The following is a 25376-nucleotide window of genomic DNA, read 5'->3' on the forward strand; positions in this document are numbered from 1 at the left end:
CACTTCCTGTTGAGGGGTTGTTGGGTGTTTCGCGTCCTGAATAAGATGCAGGAACAGCGAAAACACCCAATTTTGATGGAAGCCTCTGCAACCCGAAACACCAAGAGGTGGCGGGAATGGGGGGCTTCGAGGGGGTACCGGGAGGGGTGAAGTGAAACACGTGCCCCGTCTCGAGGGGAGCTACCCCCTAATCTAGGTGCAAGACTGTCAGGGTTTTCTCTTGGGTCTTGCTGGCGAGGGCGGCGAGACTGTACCCAATCCCTGGGAGGAGGAGCACGACTCACCACGCTTTGTTTTTGAGCCTCCCTTCAGTCAGGACCGAGGCGGGTCTGCGGCTTGCTCGTCAAGCGCAGAACCCACACTCAGTTCGTCCAGGGGGTCAGCCTGGTATGCCTGTAAAACAGCATAGTGTGCAGAGCAGCACCAGCCTGACCTGCTGCTTGATAACCCTTCCCACTAAAGTGGAGGTTGTCCTACAAGGCTTTGAGGGGAGAGAGGGCTTCTTAAGTGACGATGCCGAGCCCGGCGAGAGATAGACCGCAAGCGTCTCTTCGACCGGCGGCATCACTGAATACCGCCGTGCCTCAGCACCCACAATAGTCGAATATAATGACGTCGAGGGTATGCGAACACGGGAAGGAAATATAATTTATTTTTTTTTTTTTTTGGGGGGGGTTCTCCATGAGCGAAAAAGCTGTTCATGGAGGTTATCAAAGAAGGGAAGGGACCCATGAGGCGTTCCCTTTCTTAGACTGGAAGATAAAATATATCCCCTAATTTGGAGCGTTTGGAGGTCTCTTTTTCGCGTGGCCAGTCCAATCTGGCAATCGCACGAGTAACAACATCGAGCAATTTCCTCCGTAGATTTTTTTATCGCGGACGGAAAGCTCGTAGGCGGGAAGAGAATCGCGATCCACCTCATGACCCGAAGAAGCGTCGAGATCATGTGTGAAGGACCAGCTGGGTTTGGGGAGAGAGTGAGAGAAAGGGATCAACCCGTCTCTTGCTCCTCAGCCACATCCATGCAAGAGCCCCACAAACGATTTTTTATTTTATTTTTTTCGTGAGTGCTAACTCCCGGAAGCAAGCGAGGCGAGCACGACGCACTCTGCCTGTTAAAGCAGATCGCAGTGCTCGCACCCGCCCTGCTGCAACGCGAGAGCAGCGTGCTCTTACCCCCAAACAAACAGAGCAAAAACTAATTAATGGATGGAGATTATTAGGAGGCCATGACTGAGAAGGGCCAATGGGGGAATTTGGCCAGGACCAATAGAAGAACGAAACGTCACACACTGACTTCTTGGCTCAATGCAAAGAATACATATTTTAAAGCAGGGTGTTTTATTGTTGCAAGAAAATTGAGAAGACAATATATTTGATTTTTTTTTATATAATATTATTTGTTATTTGTGATGTTTTAATGACTTACACCAGAAGCCCACCCATGTGACATCATATCCTTGTCCGTAGGGTCATCTGAAAAAAAAAAGACCTTCTCAAAGCCTAATGTGGCCGCCCCTTTAGGCATAAGATAAACACAACATAACACATAATGTCTGCTGCTGTATTAGGGAAACTACAAAACTATTGCAGCTCACTGACAGTTTTCCTAATTTATATGCTGCTTTCCGCAGAGCCATCAGATACTGATGATATGTCTTCTGCCTTCACTTTGTTTGTTGCTCCATAACAGATTGTTTGTAAGATAAAAATTTGTTTGTTTGTTTTACTAGTGATGCATTTTGGTATTGCTGTGAAGCATTCCGTTGGACCGGCAACTGGGTAATTTTTTTACTCACCCTCATTTCTTTCGAAACACATACTGAATGCTGTTATATGCGGAAAACAATAGAAGAATTTTTGTATAAATGGTTACGCAGTGCTTGGCATAGAATGACAATAGTGACCAGGAGCACCAAAAAGCTCACTAAAAGTATCATAAAAGTAGTCATATGATGTGTGCACTATATTCGTATTCTTTTGAAGCTGTATAATTGGTTTGTGTGAGGAACAGGCTGGAGTTTTTGTCATTATTCACTGATAATGTTGCCCTCAATCAAAGAATTCAAAAAGGACACATTTTGTTTGATTATGACTTGTGCAAAAACCAATGTTGTTTTGCCATCAATGATATTGAAGTGCAACTTTTGAATCTAGACAAAGACACACACTTGACATATAGTATTTATCAGCGGTGGTGAAGAGAGTCAATAGTGACTTGCTGTTGCATGGCTTCCGAAGACTTGGTATGTAGAACACAAATCGTGTTGACTAATTTTATGGTGCTTTAATGGTGTTTTTATTTTATTTTTGGAGTTTGACAAGCATTTTTACGAGTGTTGGGTGTAATCTGATTACGAAATAATTAGTAATGAATAACAGTTATGTACAATAATACATTTTGAAGTCAAAATACAGTAACACATTTCATTTAATATTCTTATAACTAGATTAAAATGACTGACTTGGATTAAAAATATTTTTTTAAATGTATGTTATTTATGTAAAACAAATTTAAGACATGAACTAAGTTAATGTACATCTCTTTCCATTTCTATGATAGCTAAAGGAACTAACTTGCCATTGTAAGGAAGAAACGAGTGTATGATTTGGGTGTGACAATGTAAAAGAAGGAAGTTTTGTAGAATTTGTTAAGCAGAAAAAACAAATCTGTGATAAGTATTTTAGAAAGTAACTTAAAGTAATAAATAATGTGATTACTTTTTTGATGAAGTAATCAGTAAAGTAAATCTGCAATTTTAGAGAAGTAATTTTTAATTTGTAGTGGATTACTTTCTTTGAGTATCTTCCCCAACACTGATGGTCACTATGAACTGTCTTTATGGAAAGAGCGGCATAACATTCTCCTGTTGAGTTCCACAGAAAAAAATAACAGCATACAGTTATGGAACAACATGAGTATTAGTAAATAATGACATTATTTTCTTTTTTGGGTGAACTATTTCTTTAACAGTCAAGCTGTGAGCCTTCCCCACCATGGCATGATTCACTCAGCTCTCTGTTCACTCAGTCTGACCCAATTTCTGAGATATTACACATTGCTGCTGAGGCCATCTGAGCAACCTCTTCAATCGTTCCATAAGTTTAAAGTGTGCATTTACAGCGCAGTTGCATTTTTTGTCCTGAGGCTTACATGTCTGCTTCTATTGATAACTGCCAAAAATCTGAAGAGTCAGATTGGTTCAACTTTCAGTGTGACAATTAGTTGCATTTTATAGTGGCAAAATCAAGCGGAGGACTGAATGAATGCCTGAAGTGTGTCTGTGTCTGCAATGCAGGGCTTTAATTGATGGTATAGTATTCAAACAAAGACAGCACGCACAGCTGTGGCAGCTGTGCTTTCACATAGTTCAGGTGCCCTCCTTGAGTGGGACTCAGTGATGAATTTGCTCAGCACTTTAATATGATAATTTCCACTTTCGATATGAAATAATTCCCAAAATCCCCAAAAGCAATACAAAAGTATAGTATGGGCAGTGTTAAAAAATTCTAAAATGAAAACAAAATGACAACATTATTATAAAATACAATAATTGTAAAAATAAAAAAACTAAATAAAAACTGAAAACAAACTAAAACATATTTTAATGGCTCCGATACGAAGCTAAAATAAAAATACCACAAATAATTTTTTTTAACAATAAATAAATAATACTATGTAACAGTTTTGAATTAGGTTCTATATGTTAACATTTTAAATGCATTAGGTATCGTATCATGAACTAACAATGAACACTGTTTGTTTTAGCATTTATAAATCTTGGTTAATGTTGATTTATGGAAATGCAATTGTTCTTTTTTAGTTTATATTGCATTAACTAATGTAACATATGCATTAGTAGTAAACATTAGTATTAGTATATGTTGTAATTAACTTTAACCAATTTTAAGTGCTGTAAAAGAAATGCTAACTAATGTTAACAAATACAAACTCATTGTAAATATAATGTTAAACTAACATAGTGAATAAAGAAAAAGATGAAAACATCTCTGAAAAGATCAATTGTAAAATGAAATGGAAATAACATTGAAAGATCTGTGTGTGTGCCTTGTGTTCGTTAATTTTATTTGTTCTGATTTTTATACAAAACAAATAATCAAAAAAGAAGTCTTTTCTCATTTTTGCCAATTTTTTTTTAAATAAAAAAAAAAAATATATATATATATATATTTAAAGCATGGTCCATATTTAGCTTTTAAATTTCGAAAAAATTAATAAATAAAATAATCAAAAGAATGCAACACAGGCTACACATACCTTTACAAAACTGGCTACAGGCTTTTAAAATCATAGGTTTTAATTTCAAAAGTTGTGTTCTTTAAAGTTCACTTAATCGTCCACTGGTTGCTTTACTAAAGTATTTTCCCAGCTCAGCATTTCAATACAGGATGCTGCAGACCAGACTGTTCTAATTACACTTGAATACATCCCGTTTTGGGCTGCATTCAATTCAGAGGGATGTATTGCCAAAGTGCATGTTGCATGGTCAAACCTTTATACAACTCCAATAATACTGTGGACCTACAATGATAGAATGCTTGCAATTTAGCCAGCAGGAGCCTTGGGCTTTTTTTGGTGCAATCTCAGCTGTGTCACAGTTGATATCCAGTTGCTAGCTTTTAGGATGTGCTTTTATGGATGGATGCTGTGGATGAGACCAGCATAACTAGTTGTCAGCCCAGAGAAAAGACTGAAAGAGAGTTAGTTGCCTTATTAAATTGTCATAACAACTTTATTAACTAATCTATTGTACAACTGGGCCTAAATTACTGTAGCTGAGACTATTGTAGCCATTCTAAAACTACAGTATGGGAGTCAAAAGGGTGGCCACAAACAAGGGTGTAGATTTGGTGTAGATTGGGGGAGTGGGGCTGTGGTGTTACAGTATGAAGAATTTACATGTTTCCATTGATCAATGGAATCTACGTCCCCGGCCACAAAGCTTGTAGAGTGAATTCTTAAGGAAATAAATGAATGGGGCCACTCTTAGAACCCCTTTAAAATAAAAAAATTGACTTTTGTGGTTTTTAGTCCATGTCTTTTAGTTTTGAGTTCATACGGTCATGCTAGTGTGCTCCAAAAATGTTATAAGATTACAACCTGGTTTTATAGAATAATGTTACCAATCCTACATTTGTGCAAAATGAGTTTCACAGGGCTTGTTGTACGTATTACGGCAACTTCCTGGTGAAATGAACACCAGAGGCGCTACAACAACAACTTTTATTTCCTTTCACACAAAACAACAGATTATTAGTTCATAAACTTACTTTTGGCTTTTCTCATCATACAGTGCTATCTTATAACATCTAAACACTCATTCCTTGAGGTCCCATTCATTGCCTATATCCCTAATACTTTCCTGTTACTATCTTCAGTATCTAGCCATTAAACTAGTCTTAGGATTTATGGCCTAACTTGTGATCTGTGTTTACCTTACAAGTTTAGTTTGCTCTCTATGTGCCCACATTTTCTGCCCCACTATGGCTCTGTTATTGCTGAGTACTATGGTGAACATCCAGATGGCCACTTGGAGCTGACAGAGCTAAATTGTGATTGTGTTTGGCATGGCATAACAGGGGTTTTATGCACTCATAACATCCATAACATCTCTTCCTGTGCAACACAATGAAAGAGCCCATTAGGCCTATTTTTCTTTCTTCAAATTTCAGTTCTCCAAAAGCATTTGAATCAGGGTATGACCTCTCCTCCCATTATGGTCATTTAGTACTGCTTGCTATTGCACTCTAGACAGACTGTCTTTAAGTATTAATGACTTCATCAGCAGTTCGTTTAAATTACCCATTAAGATGCATTTTCTGCCGATCCTTTACTGCTGGGTCTGCTTCCCCTCACAGATCTGATGTCCTACGCGAGGTAGAACACAACCTGACATCTATTAAGGAGACGAACGCTTCTTACAGTTGTCAGTTTATGTTATTGTGCTAAAGGATTATTTCCCAATGAATCGGCCCAGATCTGTGTCATGCCAGGTTAGTAATGCTGATTTCACCTAAATGAAATTTTGATTTGGCAGTATGTGTAGATTGGAATATGTTATTGTCTCGAATCTGACAATAGCTCAGTATATAACTGTAGGATGTTAGTAAGGAAATACAAATCATAAAAAATATTTTTTATTTATAGACAAGTTTATGCATTTTTCATTCCACAACCTGCTGGTTTATTGTTTACTCTGCATAAACGGCATCCGTACGGCTCACAAAAAATCCAGTCTTTTACAAAATCAGTTCTTTAAAATCATTCAAGGATGGAAAGGATTTTTTTTCATCATTATAGACTCTTTTATGCTTCTTGCTTTTTTATTTGTTATATTTTGTTACTTACATTTTTTATTTCAGAGATCAGAGTCTAAGATGTCATAACAAACTGATCTGCATATCTTTCATAAAGCTGTATATTCACAAAAATGATCCACGTTTTATGATGAATACTATGGAAGACCATACCTGCCACAATAAATAAATAAATGAACCGATTGATTAAATGTTTTGTAATTTGTGTTTCACAGTTAGTCCTAAATTGATGTATGTATTTTTTTACTTAGTCCTTTGTTAATATAATAAAAAAAATTACTGAAATATAAATAAAAGCTAAAACAAACCTAAAATACATGATCATGACTCCAAAACTAACTGCGATCTGTATTAGACATCATTTATACAATTTTAAACATTATATACTGAAACTAAAAACTAAACTAAACTATCAGACAAAGTAAAACAAAATCATAAGGTCAAATTGAAAGTTAAATGTGAAAAAACACTGCCATTTTAAGGTCAAAGTTTGCTTAATGTAATAATTACTTAATAGTTTATTGGTTGCTTATTTAGTGCAATTATCCAGTTAATGAAAACTATTAGAAGAATATTACAAGATCAAACTGAAATTTAAAAAATAAACAAAAACTACCATTTTAAGTTCAAAGATTGTTTTCTGTAATGTTTACTTGATCATTGTTTGGTTGATTAATGCAATGAATATCTAAATTATTAAAAACGAAGGAAAACTGAAAGTGACAAATAAATAAAACTACAATTTTAAATTCAAAGGTTGCTTTCTGCATGTTTACTTAATCATTCATTGGTTGCTTATTTAGTGCAAAAACGAAATTATCCACCATCCTCTACTATCCTGATGTTCAGAGAGCTGCTGAGTGAGCCATCTGTAAAATAAACCCCTTTCTTTACTCTTTTTCACCACAGATAGAGATATAGATAGTCTATTCAGACCCTTGGCAAAGTCTTGTCTCATTTCAGGGATGCTGAAGCAGACTTGAGGGGCTATTCAGAGAGGCAGCATTTAGATGTAAATCAAGCTGATATAAAACCCTGCTATTGTGAGATAAGGAGGTCACAGATGTCATCGCAGTGTCTTTTATGTGATAGCTGTTCAGAGCCGACGAGCCTGGATTGAACCCTGAGGTGACATTGCACCGCACTAACCAGGACACATTGTGTCTGCGTCAACCTTCTCCCAGCGTGGGCTTTGCACACACACACACACACACACACACACACACACACACACACACACACACACACACACACACACACACACACACACACACACACACACACACACACACACACACACACACACACACACACACAAACACACACACACCAGTGATTCGCATCACAACGGCAGTCATTTTTCCTCCTCGTTGCACCCGATTTCATCAGATTCGCCTATTTATCTCGACCTGCAAATGGGTTGACTGGCTGAGACAGCAATGGAGATGTGTAGGTGAGAAATATGAGAATCGTGTATAGTGTGCGCTGTCCTCATGCCTATAGGGTCTTTCAATGAAACAAAATAAACAAAGCAAAAGGGTAAATTCAATCCCCTTTTTCTATGGTACAATGTTTTGGTCATTTCATCTTCCTTTGGCCATTTTCACCACATAAAATCAGGCATTCTAAGGCTTTAAATCAGTCTTTTAAAGGGATGGTTCACCCAAAAATAAAAATTTCTGTCACCATTTATTTACCCTCATGTTGTTCCAAACCCACATGACTTTCTTCTGTGGAACACAAAGGAGAAGTTTAGCCTCAGTCAACATTTACTTGCATCGCATTTGAAAAAGATTCAATCTGAAATGGAATGGTAACCAAGGACAACGTTCAGCATTGTGCAGGTTTGGAGCAACATAAAAGTGACTAAGTACAGTAAATGATGACAGAATTTTCATTTTTGGGTTAACTACCCTCTTAACTTTGAGCAATGTTAAGGAAGCTACTTCGAAAATGTAACTTGACAAGCTACAAACTACAGTACAGCTACCCAATTGAAAACTTGCTGTGGTTAAGATACTAACAGAAAGTAGACTATATTCAAGATATATTGGAGGAAATCATATTTATTTATTTTGCAATCAGACCAGTATTTATCTGGCACAAAACCAAAGAGGATCTCAATTAGGGTTATGACATTAAACTGTTTTAAGCAGACCAATTTACATTGAATATCAACAATAAAACTAGTTGAAAAAATATAGTGTTACAGAAGACTTGAAATAAATTATATATATATATATATATATATATATATATATATATATATATATATATATATATATATATATATATATATATATATAATTATATTTAATTATAATATAAATAAATAAATATATTTTTTTTGTAATAAAATTACACACACATTGTCACACATGAGTCTGCAAAGTGACTCAAATAAATCTATGAACTATTTTTTGAACTGGTTTAGTTTTATGAACCATCTAAGCAACGCTACATTGTCACTCATTTTTATTTTTTTTACTGAGAAAAGTTTCCAAATAAAGTTAATTCAAAATACTGTATAATTATAAAATTATTATAAAATATAAAAATAAATAAAACAATTATAATATAGAAAAATGTACAGATTTTGCTCTTATGGAAATAAATTGGTACTTTTAGTCATCAAAGTGGCATTCAACTTATCACAATGTATAGTCAGGACATTATTAACGTGAAAAATTACTATTCAAATTGTATTAATTTTTCAGAACTTCTTAAACTACTTTAAAGAGTTCTCATCAAAAAATCTGCCACATGCAGCAATGACAGCTTTGCAGATCCTTGGCATTCCAGCTGTCAGTTTGTCCAGATACTCCAGATAGTTTCACCTCACGCTTCACACTGTAGCGCTTGCCATAAATGTGGCTGTCTTGTTGGGCACTTCTCATGCACCACGCAGTCCAGCTTATCCCACAAAAGCTCAATGGGTAACACTCTTTTCCAATTATCTGTTGTCCAATGCCTTTGTTTCTTTGCCCACTCTAACCTTTTCTTTTTGTTTTTCTGTTTCAAAAGTGGCTTTTTCTTTGCAGTTCTTCCCATAAGGCCTACACCCCTGAGTCTTCTCTTTACTGTTGTACATGAAACTGGTGTTAGCGGGTAGAATTCAATGAAGCTATCAGCTGAGGACATTGGAGGTGTCTATTTCTCAAACTAGAGACTCTGATATACTTGTCCTCTTGTTTAGTTGTACATCTGGCCTTCTACATCTCTTTCTGTCCTTGTTAGAGCCAGTTGTCCTTTGTCTTTGAAGACTGTAGTGCACAATTTTGTATGAAATCTTCAGTTTTTTGTCAATTTCAAGCATTGTATAGCCTTCATTCCTCAAAACAATGATTGACTTGTGAGTTTCTAGAGAAAGTTGAATTAAAGTACCAATTTCCTTTCAAAACAGCTAAATCTATTCCAAACTTTTGGCCTCCAGTATATATATATATATATATATATATATATATATATATATATATATATATATATATATATATATATACACATTTGTAAATAAATGTATATCCATAATATAAATATAAGACATATTTTAGTATTACTGTGGTTGACTAAACAAGTCAATAAATATTTTGCATATGGTCATGGGGCTTGCATGATTAAATGTGTAATTTTTTTATTAATAATTTGTATTAAAGTAATTGCAACTTACTGTAAATTGACAGCCTTAGTTCAAATGTATACTATTTCTTCTGAAAATATTTATAACAAGTCTTGCATTCACAGGCAAATGCCCTCTTGAATAAGAACCCCCCTTTATACTCCATTCATTTGACTAGCAATAGCAAGTAGCTATTGCTGTCCTTGTTAGAGCCAGTTGTCCTTTGTCTTTGAAGACTGCAGTGTACACAAATGTAATGCATTGTATAGCCTTCATTCCTCAAAACACGTTTAAAAAATTTTTTTTTTTAAAACATTTAAAAAAAAAAAAGACAAGCCCTTCAATATGCCCAACCCAAACTTAATGTTTAAATAAAAAATAAAGAAATACTTCAACACTGGAGAGAAAACTGCACTTGTCAAGCAATTTCATAGTGTTCAGTAAACACGAAAAGCTTGGTTATACTCTCCAAACAAGCACTGGTTCACCACTTATATCCCATATTTTCAGTCTTCTCCGAAAGACTGTGAGATAGAGTTGCAAGAATAAAATGCCATTTTCTCTTTAAAGGTCAACGTTTTAAATGTTCCATTTGCACGGTTTATGAGAAAGGTTTTGCTTGATTTGCATGAATATTTAACAAGCCACAATAAACAGCTTAACCTGGATTTATCACAGGCTCCGTGGCTTTTATCCCCATGTCTTGGTAGTAAAGAATATCCATTAAATCAGAGATCTTTATATGGCATGCTTTTAAAGTATAACATGCAATATTTCTTTACATGTAAATTAGCAGAGGATGGTGCTCAAAATGTCTGTGGTGTTCTGTGTGTTTGTGCATTTGTGTGTGTGTGTGTGTGTGTGTGTGTGTGGTTGCCTGTACAGCACACCCACCCGTTGTCAGCTTAGGTCCCCTTCTGAGTAACACCCCTGGCCTAACAAGGCAACACAATATGCCGTTGCTGCCGGAGACTCTAAGAATAAACCACACAGTCCAGTCACAGATAAGGTTACCTTGAAACACGTCATCCCCTCTACCCCATGTTTTCTGACCCACACACATCATGGGTTGGTAACAAACATAAGGACAACTAAAGGGCTAAATTTGCACTTTTGCACTCACTTGTATTATTGTGAATACAATAATTTCTCAAATGTTAGGATGCACTGACCATTTGAGACTGAGTGCATAGGGGTATTTCCTGAGCTACTTACAGCAACAGGTGCCCTATTTTTCGCATCCCTGTGGGGGGTCCTGGCACAAATGCAATTTTTATCGTGACTCTTACAGGAAAGACACAGAGAGACAGCGTGGTGCTTCCCATCGGAAAACTATTCCAGACAAGGGAATTGACTCTGCTTACAGGCTGTTAGTACATGAGAGACATGGAAGGTATGGAACTTAATTTAACAATGTTAAGTTTATTAAATGTTACACTATATGTGAAGTAAGCATTCCTTCTACCAGTATACTCTCAAATACTACAAGTTAACAGTCCTTGTGACTCAGGCATCTGCTTTGCAGAGGTGTTTCATGCTTGAAAGCTGCTAAAAATACACCATATCATTGGTATCTGTACTCCTTTGAAGCAGGCCTGTGATGTTAGGTTTTTAAGGGTTTTAGGCTAGAGCTAGCCACTCGATTATGGTTCAGTCAGCTTGACAGGAAATATATTTAATTCACTTTATGTATCAATGTCTCTTCCATGTATTTTTATGGTAGCTAATATCATTCAAATCGAAGATTTAAAAGTGAACGATGCAATGCTATGAGGTCTGCCCAACATACAAGCTCTGTTTGCAAAACCTCATGAACTACACAATGCTAACAATAATAGAACAGGCAGAAAAACTAAAAGTGCACCACACATGAGATTTGACTCACATTTGGTTCCAAAAGAGTTTGACATTAGCATGTTGCTAATGACACAATACTCAAATACTAGGCATACAATTGCATAGTACACTCGATTATTTGGTAAAATTACTATACAATGCATTACATTTGTGTAAGATTTCTTACAAAGGTGTACACTGCAGTCTTCAAAGACAAAGGACAATTGGCTCTAACAAGGACAGAAAGAGATGTGGAAGGCCCAGATAAAACTAAAAAAGAGGATAAGTACATCAGAGTCTCTAGTTTGAGAAATAGACGCCTCACATGTCCTCAGCTGACAGCTTCATTGAATTCTACCCGCTAACACCAGTTTCATGTACAACAGTAAAGAGAAGACTCAGGGATGCAGGCCTTATGGGAAGAATTGCAAAGAAAAAAACACTTTTGAAACAGAAAAACAAAAAGAAAAGGTTAGAGTGGGCAAAGAAACACAGACATTGGACAACAGATAATTAGTAAATAGTGTTATGGATCTTAAACCCATTGAGCTTTTGTGGGATAAGCTGGACTGCGTGGTACATGAGAAGTGCCCAACAAGACAGCCACATCTATGGCAAGCGCTACAGGGTGAAGCGTGGGGTGAAACTTCATCTGAGTATCTGGACAAACTGAATGCCAAGGATCTGCAAAGCTGTCATTGCTGCACGTGGAGAATTTTTTGATGAGAACTCTTTGAAGTAGTTTAAGAAGTTCTGAATTTTTTTTGTGATTGTAATAGTCATTTTTCCATGTTCTTAATGTCCTCACTATACATGGTGATCAGTTGAATGCCACTTTGATGAGTAAAAGTATCAATTTCTTTCCATGAGAGCAAAATGTATACATTATTCCAAACTTTTGGCCAGTATATATATATATATATATATATATATATATATATATATATATATATATATATATATATATATATACTGGCCAAAGTATATATATATATATATATATATATATATATATATATATATATATATATATATCTTATATTAAAATCAGCAGAGAAGGGGACAATTCATGTGACACCTTGTGCTGCCATTCTGTTTATTATGCAGCCAGGATTGAAGTGGAAGTTTCAAGCCTGTTTGTTTGCACACTATGGTGCCATGGAAATATTTATCCTGAGCCTTTTGTGTACATTATCTGTGATCTTTTTGGTCTGTACGATCAGTTACAGGTAATTGTAGACAGACTGCAGAGGCAAGGTTGTGATAACACTCAGATACATGCACCAAAACAGTGCTCCAAAACTTTCAGCCATCCATACCGGACAAGTGTTGTTTTAAATATTTTGAACCCAGTTGAAACTATGCATATGGTGTCTGTGGAGAGCTACATGAGTCAGCATTTGAATGGGACCTCTAATCCCAAGTTTGACAACAGAAACCAGTGTGAAGAGTTCCAACAGGTGGTATTAGTTCAGCTTGTGACGCCTGGATCAGAACAGTTTTTTTCTGCAGAGTAAACGACCACTGCCCCATCTTGGCTCAGATTCACAATAGATCATCCACTAAATAAATTTCAGAAATCGTAAACACAAACACAACATCTTATATGTGAATCAATCATTTACAATGACTTAAGTTGACAATATTGACACAAATCAAAACAAAGGGTCTTGTAAACTGTGGCAAATATAAAGGTTACATGTTGAGTATCTAAGAAATCACTGAGCAGCAATTCAGGCAAAGCTGCTACAAGAATTTATATCCATTTAGAACTGAGGCTTTTAAATGTGCTCCAGCCAATAGATGACAGAGCGCCAGCATTTCTCATGTGGCCTTGGAGATATTTTAACGATGAAACATTGCCATTGCAAATGTGCACCCTACCTACAGCCAAGTTCCATTTAATCTCTCTCCCAGGCAATGCATTGATAAAGACAAAAAGCAAGCATCCATCCAGTCTAGCTGTCTTTGGCTCTTACATCATATCTACATTGAAAATGAGTGACGTGACAGGACTGAACTACTGTATTTGAGCCAGCCTGATCTGTTGAAAATGTTATGTCCATAACATAATATATATATATATATATATATATATATATATATATATATATATATATATATTATTCATAGTTCATTACACATATCACAGCAGTTCCAAGATAAAATGTCCTCTGTGCTTTATATTATTTACCAAACGGATGAGGTTAAGGTTAAAGCTGTAAATAAATGTAGTTAGCTAGATACAGGTGTACACAAAAGTTTAGGCACCCCTGACAATTTCCATGATTTTCATTTATAAATAATTGGGTGTTTGGATCAGCTATTTAATTTTGATCTATCAAATAACTGAAGGACACAGTAATATATCAGTAGTGAAATGAGGTTTATTGGATGAACAGAAAATGTGCAATATACATTAAAACAAAATTAGACAGGTGCATACATTTGGGCACCCCAACAGAAATATCACATCAATATTTAGTTGAGCCTCCTTTAGCAGAAATAACAGCCTCTAGATGCTTCCTATAGCCTGTAATGAGTGTCTGGATTCTGGATGAAGGTATTTTGGACCATTCCTCCTTGCAAAACATCTCCAGTTCAGTTAGGTTTGATGGTTGCTGAGCATGGACAGCCCGCTTCAAATTACCCCACAGATTTTCAATGATATTCAGGTCTGGGGAATGGGATGGCCATTCCAGAACATTGTACTTGTTCCTCTGCATAAATGCCAGGGTAGATTTTGAGCAGTGTTTTGGATCGATGCCTTGTTGAAATATCCAGCCCCAGCATAACTTCAACTTTGTGACTGATTCCTCTACATTATTCTAAAGTATCTGCTGATATTGAGTGGAATCCATGCAACCCTCAACTTAAACAAGATTCCCAGTACCGGCACTGGCCACACAGCATGATGGAATCTCCACCAAATTTTACTGTGGGTAGCAAGTGTTTGTCTTGGAATGCGGTGTTCTTTTGCCGCCATGCATAACGCCCCTGGTTATAACCAAATAACTCCATCTTTGTTTCATCAGTCCACAGCACCTTCTTCCAAAATGAAGCTGGCTTGTCCAAATGTGCGTTTGCATACCTCAAGCGACTCTGTTTGTGGCGTGTGTGCAGAAAAGTCTTCTTCTGCATCACTCTCCCGTACAGCTTCTCCTTGTGCAAAGTGTGCTGAATTGTTGAACGATGCACACTGACACCATCAGCAGCAAGATGATGTTGTAGGTCTTTGGAGGTGGTCTGTGGGCTGTTTTTAACTGTTCTCACCATCCTATGCCTTTGCCTCTCCAATATTTTACTAGGCCTGCCACTTCTGGCCTTAACAAGAACTGCGCCTGTGGTCTTCCATTTCCTCACTATGTTCCTCACAGTGGACACTGACAGCTTAAATCTCTGCGATTAGCTTTTTGTAGCCTTCCCCTAAACCATAATTTTGAACAATCTTTGTTTTCAGGTCATTTGAGAGTTGTTTTGAGGCCCCCATGTTGCCACTCTTCAGAGGAGAGTGAAAGAGAACAACAACTTGCAATTGGACACCTTAAATACCCTTTCTCATGATTGGATGCACCTGTCTATGAAGTTCAAGGCTTAATGAGCTCACCAAACCAATTGTGTGTTCCAATTAATCAGTGCTAGGTAGTTACAGGTATTCAAATCAACAAAATGACAAGGGTGCCCAAATGTATGCACCTATCTAATTTAGTTTTGATGCATTTTGCACATTTTCTGTTCATCCAATGAACCTCATTTCACTACCGAAATATTACTGTGTCCTTCAGTTATTTGATAGATCAAAATGAAATTGCTGATCCAAACACCCAATTATTTATAAATGAAAATCAAGGAAATTGTCAGGGGTGCCTAAACTTTTGCATATGCCTGTAATGCAAATGTTAAAATGTATTGCATTTTCATGTGCTATATAAAACTGTTTTGATGTCACAACATTGTCATGCATTGAATGAGGAACAGGGTGAAAAGTGTTTATGAAATGATAAGCTGCAGTTTTCCAGTCTAAAATATCCAAACATCTTTTAAAATTCTACGGATGCGTCAAATGCTAATCGCTCCCATAATAATCTACTTGACAAGCAAAATTGCATAAGATATTAAGACTTCTTTTCAGAGAAAACCTTCTTAGATTTATGCTTTAAGCAAAAAAAAAAAAACTATTTGCCATTGTGGTAAGAAAAATAAACTTTAGATATAAAGATGAAAATATGCACATCCTCCTTTGTTAAATGTATGATTGACGCATGGAAAGAAAAGCCAATGGTTTAAGAAAAATTTACTTAATTTGAGAAATACTGTAAGTCTTACGATCTTTTGCCTCTATAGTAACATTATCTTGTTTTAGGAATATGTACTGTAGATCTGTTTACTGGAAAATAAAACTGAAATATTGACTAAGAAAATTATGTTTTAAAGTGCATTATTTGGATAGTTGAGCGACGGCTGCTGGAAAAACCAAGTCATTTTAGTTTAATGTATTTAAACTGGTTATGGAACAAGGTAACTGGTTTGATATTGGCCCAGGGTGGTCTATCAGCTCTAAACAGAGTAACCAAGGCTTTTACACCACCAATTAGTAGTCTAGCTGATCAGCCATCTACACCAGCTCAGATGAGCTAATGACATAAATCATCAGCATGGACCATCTAGTAACCACGTAGAAACATACTTCTGAATGTACAGTACTTGTTATTTTACCTTGGTTTTTCCAGCAAGGATCTTGTTTTGTTGCCTTGCACTGTGCTACGCCGCTAACCTGTAGGGTTGACCCAATTTTACAGATATATTTCTGAAGCTCTATCTGTCCCTACAGCACGGTCCTCCACCATCACGACTACCATAGTTGAGAGCAAGAACAATGTGAACGCTCTGCCTGTTCGTTCGTCCAAACGCACCATGACAGATAACCTGCACTCCACGTTCAGCTCCCCCATGGCCTGGATTCTGGTGCTGGCTCTCATTGTAACCTGGTCGGCCGTGGCCATCATTATGTTTGACCTGTTGGACACCACAGGCCTTGAAGGTAGGTCCTGCTCTTTTATCTTTCTCCACTGCACTAGAGTTCTCAATTGTTTCTCCAAGTTTTAATCCTTCTCTGGAGTGTTATTTTGGTCCAGTTGTCCTGAATCTATTGTAGGTTGTTTGCAGCAGTTGATAATTATATTCCTGTTTGGGGGGTGGGGGGGGGGGGTATTCCCTTACGCTCTTGGCTTATGGTAAAACAGGTCTAAGATGGGGCATAATTGGATGTTTCAAAGAGAATTTAGAGAGTCTTCAGAATGCGATAATGCTCAGCTTGTTTCCTCGCTGGAAGTTTATCAGCAGGGCCACAGGGTAAATGTGTGTGTGTGTTCTAAGAGTGGGAGGGGGGAGGGTATTGACTGGTTCCTGATAGCATTGACAGTGACAAAGATAGATAGTATGTCCTATTGGCCGGCTGCTATCAGCCACAGTTGCATTCACTTCAATCAAGAGCAATCAGATAGAAAGGGAGCTAAAATGGTCTTGCTATGTGTAGTTTATTGCACTATGCGTCTTTCTAGAACACTGCTTTTCCAACTGATGATACATTAGAGCAGTGTTTTCCAACTGGTTTTGTTTCAGTACCCAGATTTTACACTTGTGGGGACCCAACACAGTACCAACATTTTTCATCGAACAAAAGTAAACAAAAATCAAACATTGAAATTTCTTAAATTTGATCTTGAACTGCATTTGACAGTTTAAGTTTCTAAATGTCTTTTGAAAATTAATGGTGTCATGTTCTCGGGAGCCAATAAATAATTAACCCTGCAGAATTTACATATATCTTGATGGGAAAATTCTGCACCTGGGGCCCCTCCCGAGGAGTTTGGAGCCCCCCTGCTGCCCAGGGGCCCACGGTAGCAGAGGGGATCCAAACACCCGGAGGGTCGCAGAATTTTCCCGTCAACATTCTCGTACAAGCCCAGGTAAGCCAGTGCATTAAAGCGGCCCTGGCCATCTCATATGAATTATTACGAGTTGCTATGAGACTATGTTGCACAAACCATGTTTATCCTTGCTACAAGTGGACATGTATTTAAAGTAGTCATGACCCAGCTGTTGAAAACCACTGCATTAGTATGAATTGTCCATCACTGATTTTAAGAAAATTATATAACAGTTGTATTCAGTGCTGAATTGTTTAATACGAGATTGATATCATCAGTTTTTAGAGTGATTCAGTAGTTTCATAATGACAATTTTGAGCTATTTCAACTATTGTAAAAATTGTCATTAATTAGATGATTGTTTCACTGTCATTGAGTTCTCACATTTACATCTCATTCACAGTCCATTCATAGCTCTAGAACACAAACACCCCTGCTGAGAGAAACAGCTTAAACCAACTTAAGCAGGTTTGCCGGTCTAAGCTGGTTTAAGATTATATAGCTAGTCTCCCAGTCTGGCCAAGTGGGTGTTTAGCTGGTTGGATTGCTGATCTCCCAGTCTGACCATTTGAGAAGAGGACAAAATCCCTCTAAACCAGCAAGCAGACCAACTTGACCAGGCTGGGAGACCAGGTTTTGTTTTAGCAGGGACATTAACCCATTTTTTGAAGTCTTTTCAAAAAGGACACATATGATTTTCATTCCATGTATTTTACTACACCTCCCTTCTCTAGGAGTCATATTTACATATGCATATTTCTAATAAATTTCCTTCCTTTTTTCACCCTGTCCATCACCATGTGTCATCTCGTTGCCATCCAATATAAAGCCCATACATTACACTGTGACGACCCCTGTTTACCACCTGGTAAAGACTCTCTGCCTGCAGTTTAGTTCTAATGCCTGTTTGTTTGTGTGTGTGTGTGTGTGTCCGTGTGTGTTTTCTGCATGTAAAGAGGGAGCAACTGCCACTCTCATCTCAAACTGCCATTGGACATGCAAATTTACTGATCCTTCTCACCTGTCTGTCAAATAAATGACATCACTTCCTCTAGACTGTCATGCAACTCATTCAGTGTGACACTACACCTTTGGCTTCATCATAATGACAAAGTGAATTGTAGGACAGGTTCACTTTGAAAGCAGCTTGCCTTGGCATTATGGTAATAAAGAGCAATTGCTTCATATTTCAGACACCTGATCAGGTTTTACACTCATTTCAATCATTTTCACAGACAGTCCAGTCCAGAAGTGCTTTTATATGACAACGTAGAGCTGTGCAATCAATGTACTGTATGACTGTACATTTTACAAAAGTCATTGCAACAAAGGTGTTGTGTCTCCTGAATATAAGAGAATGCCTGTCTTTCATAAATAGCAGTGCACAAATATTTTTGTTTATTTAATCTCAATAATAATGAATGCATTGGGGTCAGAAAGTCCAAATTGAAAATCTGGGATTCAAAATTATAATTTATAAATGGAAATAAACAAAGTTTTAGGATAACAAATTATAATAATAAAATAAGTGTGTAAAATTAATTAGAACAAATATTTGAAATTCACTTATCAAATAAGCACAAGATTATAACTGATTCTAGCTCAGTCATTAATGTAACGACATTACACCAAAACAACACAAATAATACAGAGATAAAAACTCTATTAATTCTTAATAACTATTTTAAAGCCCCTTTTAGTTCCCTTGACCAAGAAAACAAAATTGAATAATTCAAGCACATGGCATTTTGGGTATTCCCCAGAGGCCTCAATTTTGTAATTTAACACTTAAAACCTTAAGTCTATGGATTTTTAAGAAAAATAAGTTCAAGGAATTGAGATATTTGATTTATACACTTGACATTTCATGTAATGTTTAATAAAAAACACTTGATTTTTCCAGTAATGACAACATTAGGGTTTACAGTGTGATCTGTGTCCCCTTTGGTCAAGTTGGATCCGTTTCTTCTTGTGCAACTGATGTACAGGCATATATGCATTTCTGTGGAGAAATAAGTTTATTTGATGATTGACCCAGAATAAGTCATAATCTTCATTATTTAAACTGTGTCATTGTGCCATTACTCAATTCAGTTGAGGTAACGATTTTACTCAATCAATTGAGTAGAGGCAACTTATTTGTGTTTTCCGTGCATAAATAAATAATCTACATTTTTATAAGAATACCACAGATCTTCAGATTTTGCATAAATATACAGTCTCTGTGTGTGTTTTTATATAGAAATATTTAAAATGGAAGCATTTTCATAATTTGTCTCTGATTGTTTGCTTTGTAAACTAACACAGAATTTAAAGCTACAAATGTTGCTGTACATTAAAATGAAATAAAAGTAACTTAAGCTCAAGAGATAAATAAAAGCTTCTCACCTGCCATAAAACAACAATGCATTTCAGACATAAATTCACCAGCCTTATATATCAGTGTATGGACTTTGGGACATAGCCTACAATGTAGAGCATAATACATAAAATAATCATCAAAATGCTTGCAGCACTGATTTTCCATCATCAGAACTTGAATGAATTTTTTGCAAGTGAAAAAAGAGCATTATTGGCTTCCAAAATGTAAAATGCTCCAAAAATCCTACCAAATCCTTGGCAAGAATCTAAAATTCTCAGGACAAACATATGCTCAACATTTCTGATTCAAAGCAATCATTTTGAAAGAGAGTGAAATGCACTTTATACCGTAGTTTTATGTGAGCCAGCATGACAACAATATGCTTGTTGCCAATTGCTCCCTTCCACCCTATGAAATTCAACATCCATGTGTTTACGTCTCCTTGGTGATATTACTTTCAATCAGCTCCAAATTATTCACTTCAATCAATTAATTTAATGCTAACATCGATAACTATGCTTTGAAAGCACTGTAGCGTGTCATTTCTTAACTGTGTGTTATTAAACAGCCCCCGCTCCTTGCCATGCAGAATTATTAGATTTGTTTTCTCATTAAATGCATTGAGCAAAACAATGATTTTTTTTTAACTGTAGAATATTAATGCCATATTCTATGTTGCAGATTTCTCGCATTCTTTTCAGGACAAGGAATATATATTTTTATTTTCCTCTCAATGCGCAACTGAGCATTGATTGGGTCCTGAAGAAATGGCCCAGTGGGCTACGTGATGCAACGTGAATCATGGGGAGGAAGTTGGCGATTTGGCCCTTCTTAACACAGTCTTTACCATTTGCTTTCAGGTGGTCTGTAGTACACAATGAAACCAAAACATACACAGGAGAAAAATTACTACTATCTATTACATTGAATGGCAAGAATGTTGATAACAATTAAAGTTACTGAAAGCCATTGGTCATTTATCAGGACTGAACTGACACCACCAACACTGCAAATAAATATTTTCCTTATCAGTATTTTTTATCTTGACTTCAGTTAAAACATCTAAACATCCTTAATGCAAGAAAAATTTACTTGAAAAGAAAAATTGCATAGGACACTTGTTTTCGCAAATTAAATTTATTTTGTATACACCTTTGGCAATATGTATTTAACAAAATGCCAATGGCTTAAGAAACTTAATTCAAGACATATTCCTTTAAAATTAGTTAAAATTTTGTTTCTCAATTAAAGTAATCACTAATTTAACTTGTTTTTTATTTTTTTATTTAGTGCAGGGCACTAATTGATGTCACATGTATGATGAGAAAATAAAGATCAACACTGTTTGTGTGAACATACTTCACTGGTATCTAGCATCCATTTAATACTCCCTTGGTGGAGAGCTGTGATGATAAAAGGTGAAGTAGAGTTCAGAGGATTGTGCTGCGAGGGTGCTTGAAGGGTGCATCTTTCCTCACTTTCAAGAAAGGATTCAAAGACTACTGTCTTCTCTGGTGTTCACTAGTTCTCTGTTGAGGATCATCCCTCTCTTATGCCTGTGTCTCAAAGATCTGGAATAGTCTAGTGCCCTCTTTTTGCCCAGGAGAGTCACGTGACTGGGTTACTCAAAAGCATTTGGTACACAGCTCCAATTGCTTTCTAAGTACCTGCATCAAGGTTCCTAATAATTGCAACAAAACTGAAACAAAGTATAAAATTGATTTGAAAATAATGAGTGGTAAAATAGAACCTGCTGTCAGTCTATTCTAGCCACAACTAACTGTGGATCTATCAGTAAGACTACAAAAAGGTTCCATTAATTAACATTAGTTAATTACAATAGTTAACATGAACTAACAATGAACAATACTTTTACAGCATTTTTAATCTATTGTTAATTTCAACTTTGATTGGTATGAAAATTGGTATATGTTAACATTTTTTAATGCACTATGAACAAGATGCTGTAAGACAATACGACAATAAGAAATGCTGTAAAAATAAAGTAGATTTTTTTTTTTGTGCATGATACCTAATGCATTAACATATTATTTTCCTTTACAATGGTTGAACAAATCACACCCAAGCACCAAAAATGTCAAATTCTTAGGGCAATAATGAAGGTCCGTGAAGTAAAAGTTAATCAAACAAATGTCACTGAATTCATCAGTACACATTTGCATTTTTATGTAAAGGAGATGTCAAAATTATACAATGTGGCTTGAATGCTGATGCAACTGGACACAGGCATGAGAAAAGAGAATGCATATTTTCAATTGAACCATTATATGCTTTGAAACCCCCAAAAAAGTTACTATACAGTGGCTTAATACATTCACACTGCATACCAAGTCTTTTCTACAAAATGTTGTTTGTTATTTCTTTTTCTACCAATGTGTTTCTTGTTTTCACTATGCTATGTAAAATGACATTTCTCTTCACACCTTCTGTGTGACTCAGTGCAAATAGTGGGATTGTGTTTTAATTATAATGATAAATGGCTAAATGTGCCTGCTATAATCTCGACTCCAGTTCTGAGCATGCTCGCTGGAGTATTCATTCAGAGTGTGTATGTGTGTGTGTGGGGGGTTATATGTTGCTATCCCACTCCTCTGCTTCTGTGTCTCCCATTTTGACAGGACCTCAGTCGCACCATGTCAGGAAAACATTAAAGGATGCAGGCAGCCTTAGAGGCAAGCCATCTTATGTTCTTTTGTATATTGTAAAGTGGTGCTTCTTTAGTGATCTTTATTAGTTATTAGTGGTTTTATGCAGAATGATACATCTCTTTATTTTTACTTTTCAATTACCTGTAAATGTAATGTTATCCTAAATGGCATCTTCAAGTGGCATTCTTAAAGGGTTACATCACCCCTTTTCAATGGCAAGGTGAATGTTGTGAAGATTTTTAAAAGGTGAAGTAATTAAAAAAAAAATAATATGCAAAAAGTGACTAAATTGATCTGATTAATGGCATGGAGCACGAATCAACGAATCAATCTATCTAATCATCTTATAACATATTGATTTATGGTTATGCAAGTCAGTATTATCCTCAAATTATTTTTGTTTCTGTAAAGCTTTGCAACTAAATTAGCCTTTTATCTCATTAATGACTGTCTAGTACATTTTTACAAGCTGCCATTAACACATGCTTGGAAATTTTACAATCAATACTGATTACAGCAGCTGGCTGCTAGTATAGGTTATAATCTAATATAAATTTAATCAGAAGTAGTGAACATCAAGGTGTTTTGATGCTCTAAAATAGAGGTCTAAGCAGTCTGGATGCATGCTGTCGTGTCGCCCCTGCATAATGGCTTCTGGTGCAATGGCTTTGACTTGGACATGCTGCTTGCCTGCTGATAACAGCAGACAGATAGGCATTACATGATGATCTGTGGAATATGATGATTATTCCTTTCGATGGATAGGGGAAAGGAGGAAAACCCAAACAGTCTACCCAAATTAAAATCCATTTTACTGACTTGGCAGTTTATATTTTTAGTTGCATACACAATCATTTCCATGTCAGTTGGCTGTTCTAGCTGTCATTTGGATGTGTGTTTAATACAAGTTGCTGCTGAATTTGTTATTGAAGATGTCATTCAAGGTTGACAGTACATTCTCTAGTACAGCTCATCTAGTTTACCCAACAAAACAAATATAGCATATAGTCTTGTTCAATGACAAAAAGGCTCACATCTGTTAGGGCTTTAGTTAGAGCTGAATTTAAATGTCTGTAAGTGAATGTATGTGTAGCATGTGGAAATGTGTGTCTCAAGATACCCTGTCCAAAACATGCTCTTAGGGGGTATACAGTACATCGGCCCTGATCCCATGAAGGCAATGAATGAGGCCATGGATGACTCCCCCGATTGGATAACGTCAATGTTGACTTTTATGACTAATTTGGTAGCACCAGAAGAGGAGGAGGATGATGAAGGTATATTAATTTGCTGTGGTCTCATCTGCACAATAGCAGCACTATTACATAAAGTGTTTACTGTAACATCAACATCTCTAAAACAACAGACTAATCCACAGCGATTTGATCTGTTGAGCCATGTAGGACTTTTTCCAAATTTGAGATTGTTTATGACCGCTTATGGGATATAAACTTGGTATTCATTGGATTCCTAAAGGGATTGAGGAACATGGTGGATCATATTTGTGTGCAAAGGACATATAATATTAATGAGAATAAATACCATTTGCAATTATTTTACATAAGCATGATATATGCTATATTCTGATGTTATATTGGTAGATCATAGGTACATTTTAATTGTGTTTCAAGACAGTAATATTAAAGAATGGGTCACTATTTTACAGCTTTACATCACAGCGAAGAGATTTGAGAAAGGAGAATGAGGAATTTTCTACCTGGAACTGTCGACCTTAACTCTGCGTGCCACATGTGTGTGATTCTACAAAATAATAAAAATCGAACAAAACTGTACAACCCACATCTCTGTCTTCTCTCTTATTATGCATTGCTGGTGACTTGTATATTTTCAATAGTTTTTCAGTGTTTGATTTCCATAAGCTCATACAATTTATACACAGTAATGATTATTGAATTTTAACCAAAGTGACTTGTAAGTAAGAATACATGCATTATTGTTTAATCAAAACAAGGAGACAACAGTACAAGTAATGCTAATGAACCAAGGTTCAATTAATTACTAGAAAAGAACAAGGGAAACTTTATATATTTAACATTTAACATACAGTACATACATAATTGCATATAATACAAAACAATTATATGCAATACATTTAAAACAATGTTCACAAAGTCCTTTACAGAAGACTTACAGTACTGTATACAGGGGAGACTAGTCCTAAGTGTTCACCACTACCATGAAAATGTGAGTTATAAGAGAATAGCTGATGCTGTAGGGATATTTAGATAAACTACAAGAAAAAATGTCACTATGGGATTTAGAGAATCTCAAACAGAGGCGTACTTAGTGAAAAAAAGCCCAGAGATATCTGACTCTAGCCTCTTTAATTTTGGAAGCTAATGGCTCTTTGTGGTCTCATTGAGCGTGGCTCATATGGCCCTACCTTCGACCACAAAGGCACTTAGAGAGGTCATAAGAAATGTTTATTAGGTGCTCTATCTTCTAGTTCTCATTCCCATTTTGTATCAAGTGTAGGCTGGTAGAATTCATTTTCAATTGATTTCATTGACATCGAATTTAAATCATTTATGCACCCTCATGTATTTTGAAACCCGAAGAACCTAATATGTTAATAGCAGAACATCCAAGCTACTCTTTTCCAT

At 36.2% G+C, this 25376-nt stretch overlaps 1 protein-coding gene across 2 annotated transcripts; it reads left to right on the top strand.

Moving 5' to 3' along the window:
• The first annotated feature begins 10999 nt into the window (after positions 1-10999).
• Positions 11000-24552, top strand: LOC127623892 (triadin-like). 2 transcript variants are annotated; one of them, XM_052098479.1, is made up of 6 exons: positions 11000-11348; positions 16623-16832; positions 18551-18589; positions 22723-22776; positions 23895-24029; positions 24419-24552. In XM_052098479.1, the coding sequence occupies exons 1-6, from the start codon at positions 11333-11335 to the stop codon at positions 24442-24444; spliced, it is 480 nt and encodes a 159-aa protein (XP_051954439.1). In that variant the 5' UTR covers positions 11000-11332; the 3' UTR covers positions 24445-24552. The 2 variants fall into 2 exon arrangements, with proteins under 2 accessions (XP_051954439.1, XP_051954441.1); XM_052098481.1 differs by lacking the exon at positions 18551-18589.
• The last annotated feature ends 824 nt before the right edge of the window (positions 24553-25376 follow it).

Source organism: Xyrauchen texanus, chromosome 30, assembly GCF_025860055.1.
Source record: "Xyrauchen texanus isolate HMW12.3.18 chromosome 30, RBS_HiC_50CHRs, whole genome shotgun sequence".
NCBI lineage: Eukaryota > Metazoa > Chordata > Actinopteri > Cypriniformes > Catostomidae > Xyrauchen > Xyrauchen texanus.

What these genes read in the sequence shown, in the direction of transcription:
- LOC127623892 (XM_052098479.1), top strand. An exon ending in CGACCCCTGTTTACCACCTG is followed by an intron (nt 18,590 to 22,722) that starts GTAAAGACTCTC and finishes CCATTTTGACAG; the next exon opens with GACCTCAGTCGCACCATGTC. An exon ending in AGAGGAGGAGGATGATGAAG is followed by an intron (nt 24,030 to 24,418) that starts GTATATTAATTT and finishes ACTATTTTACAG; the next exon opens with CTTTACATCACAGCGAAGAG.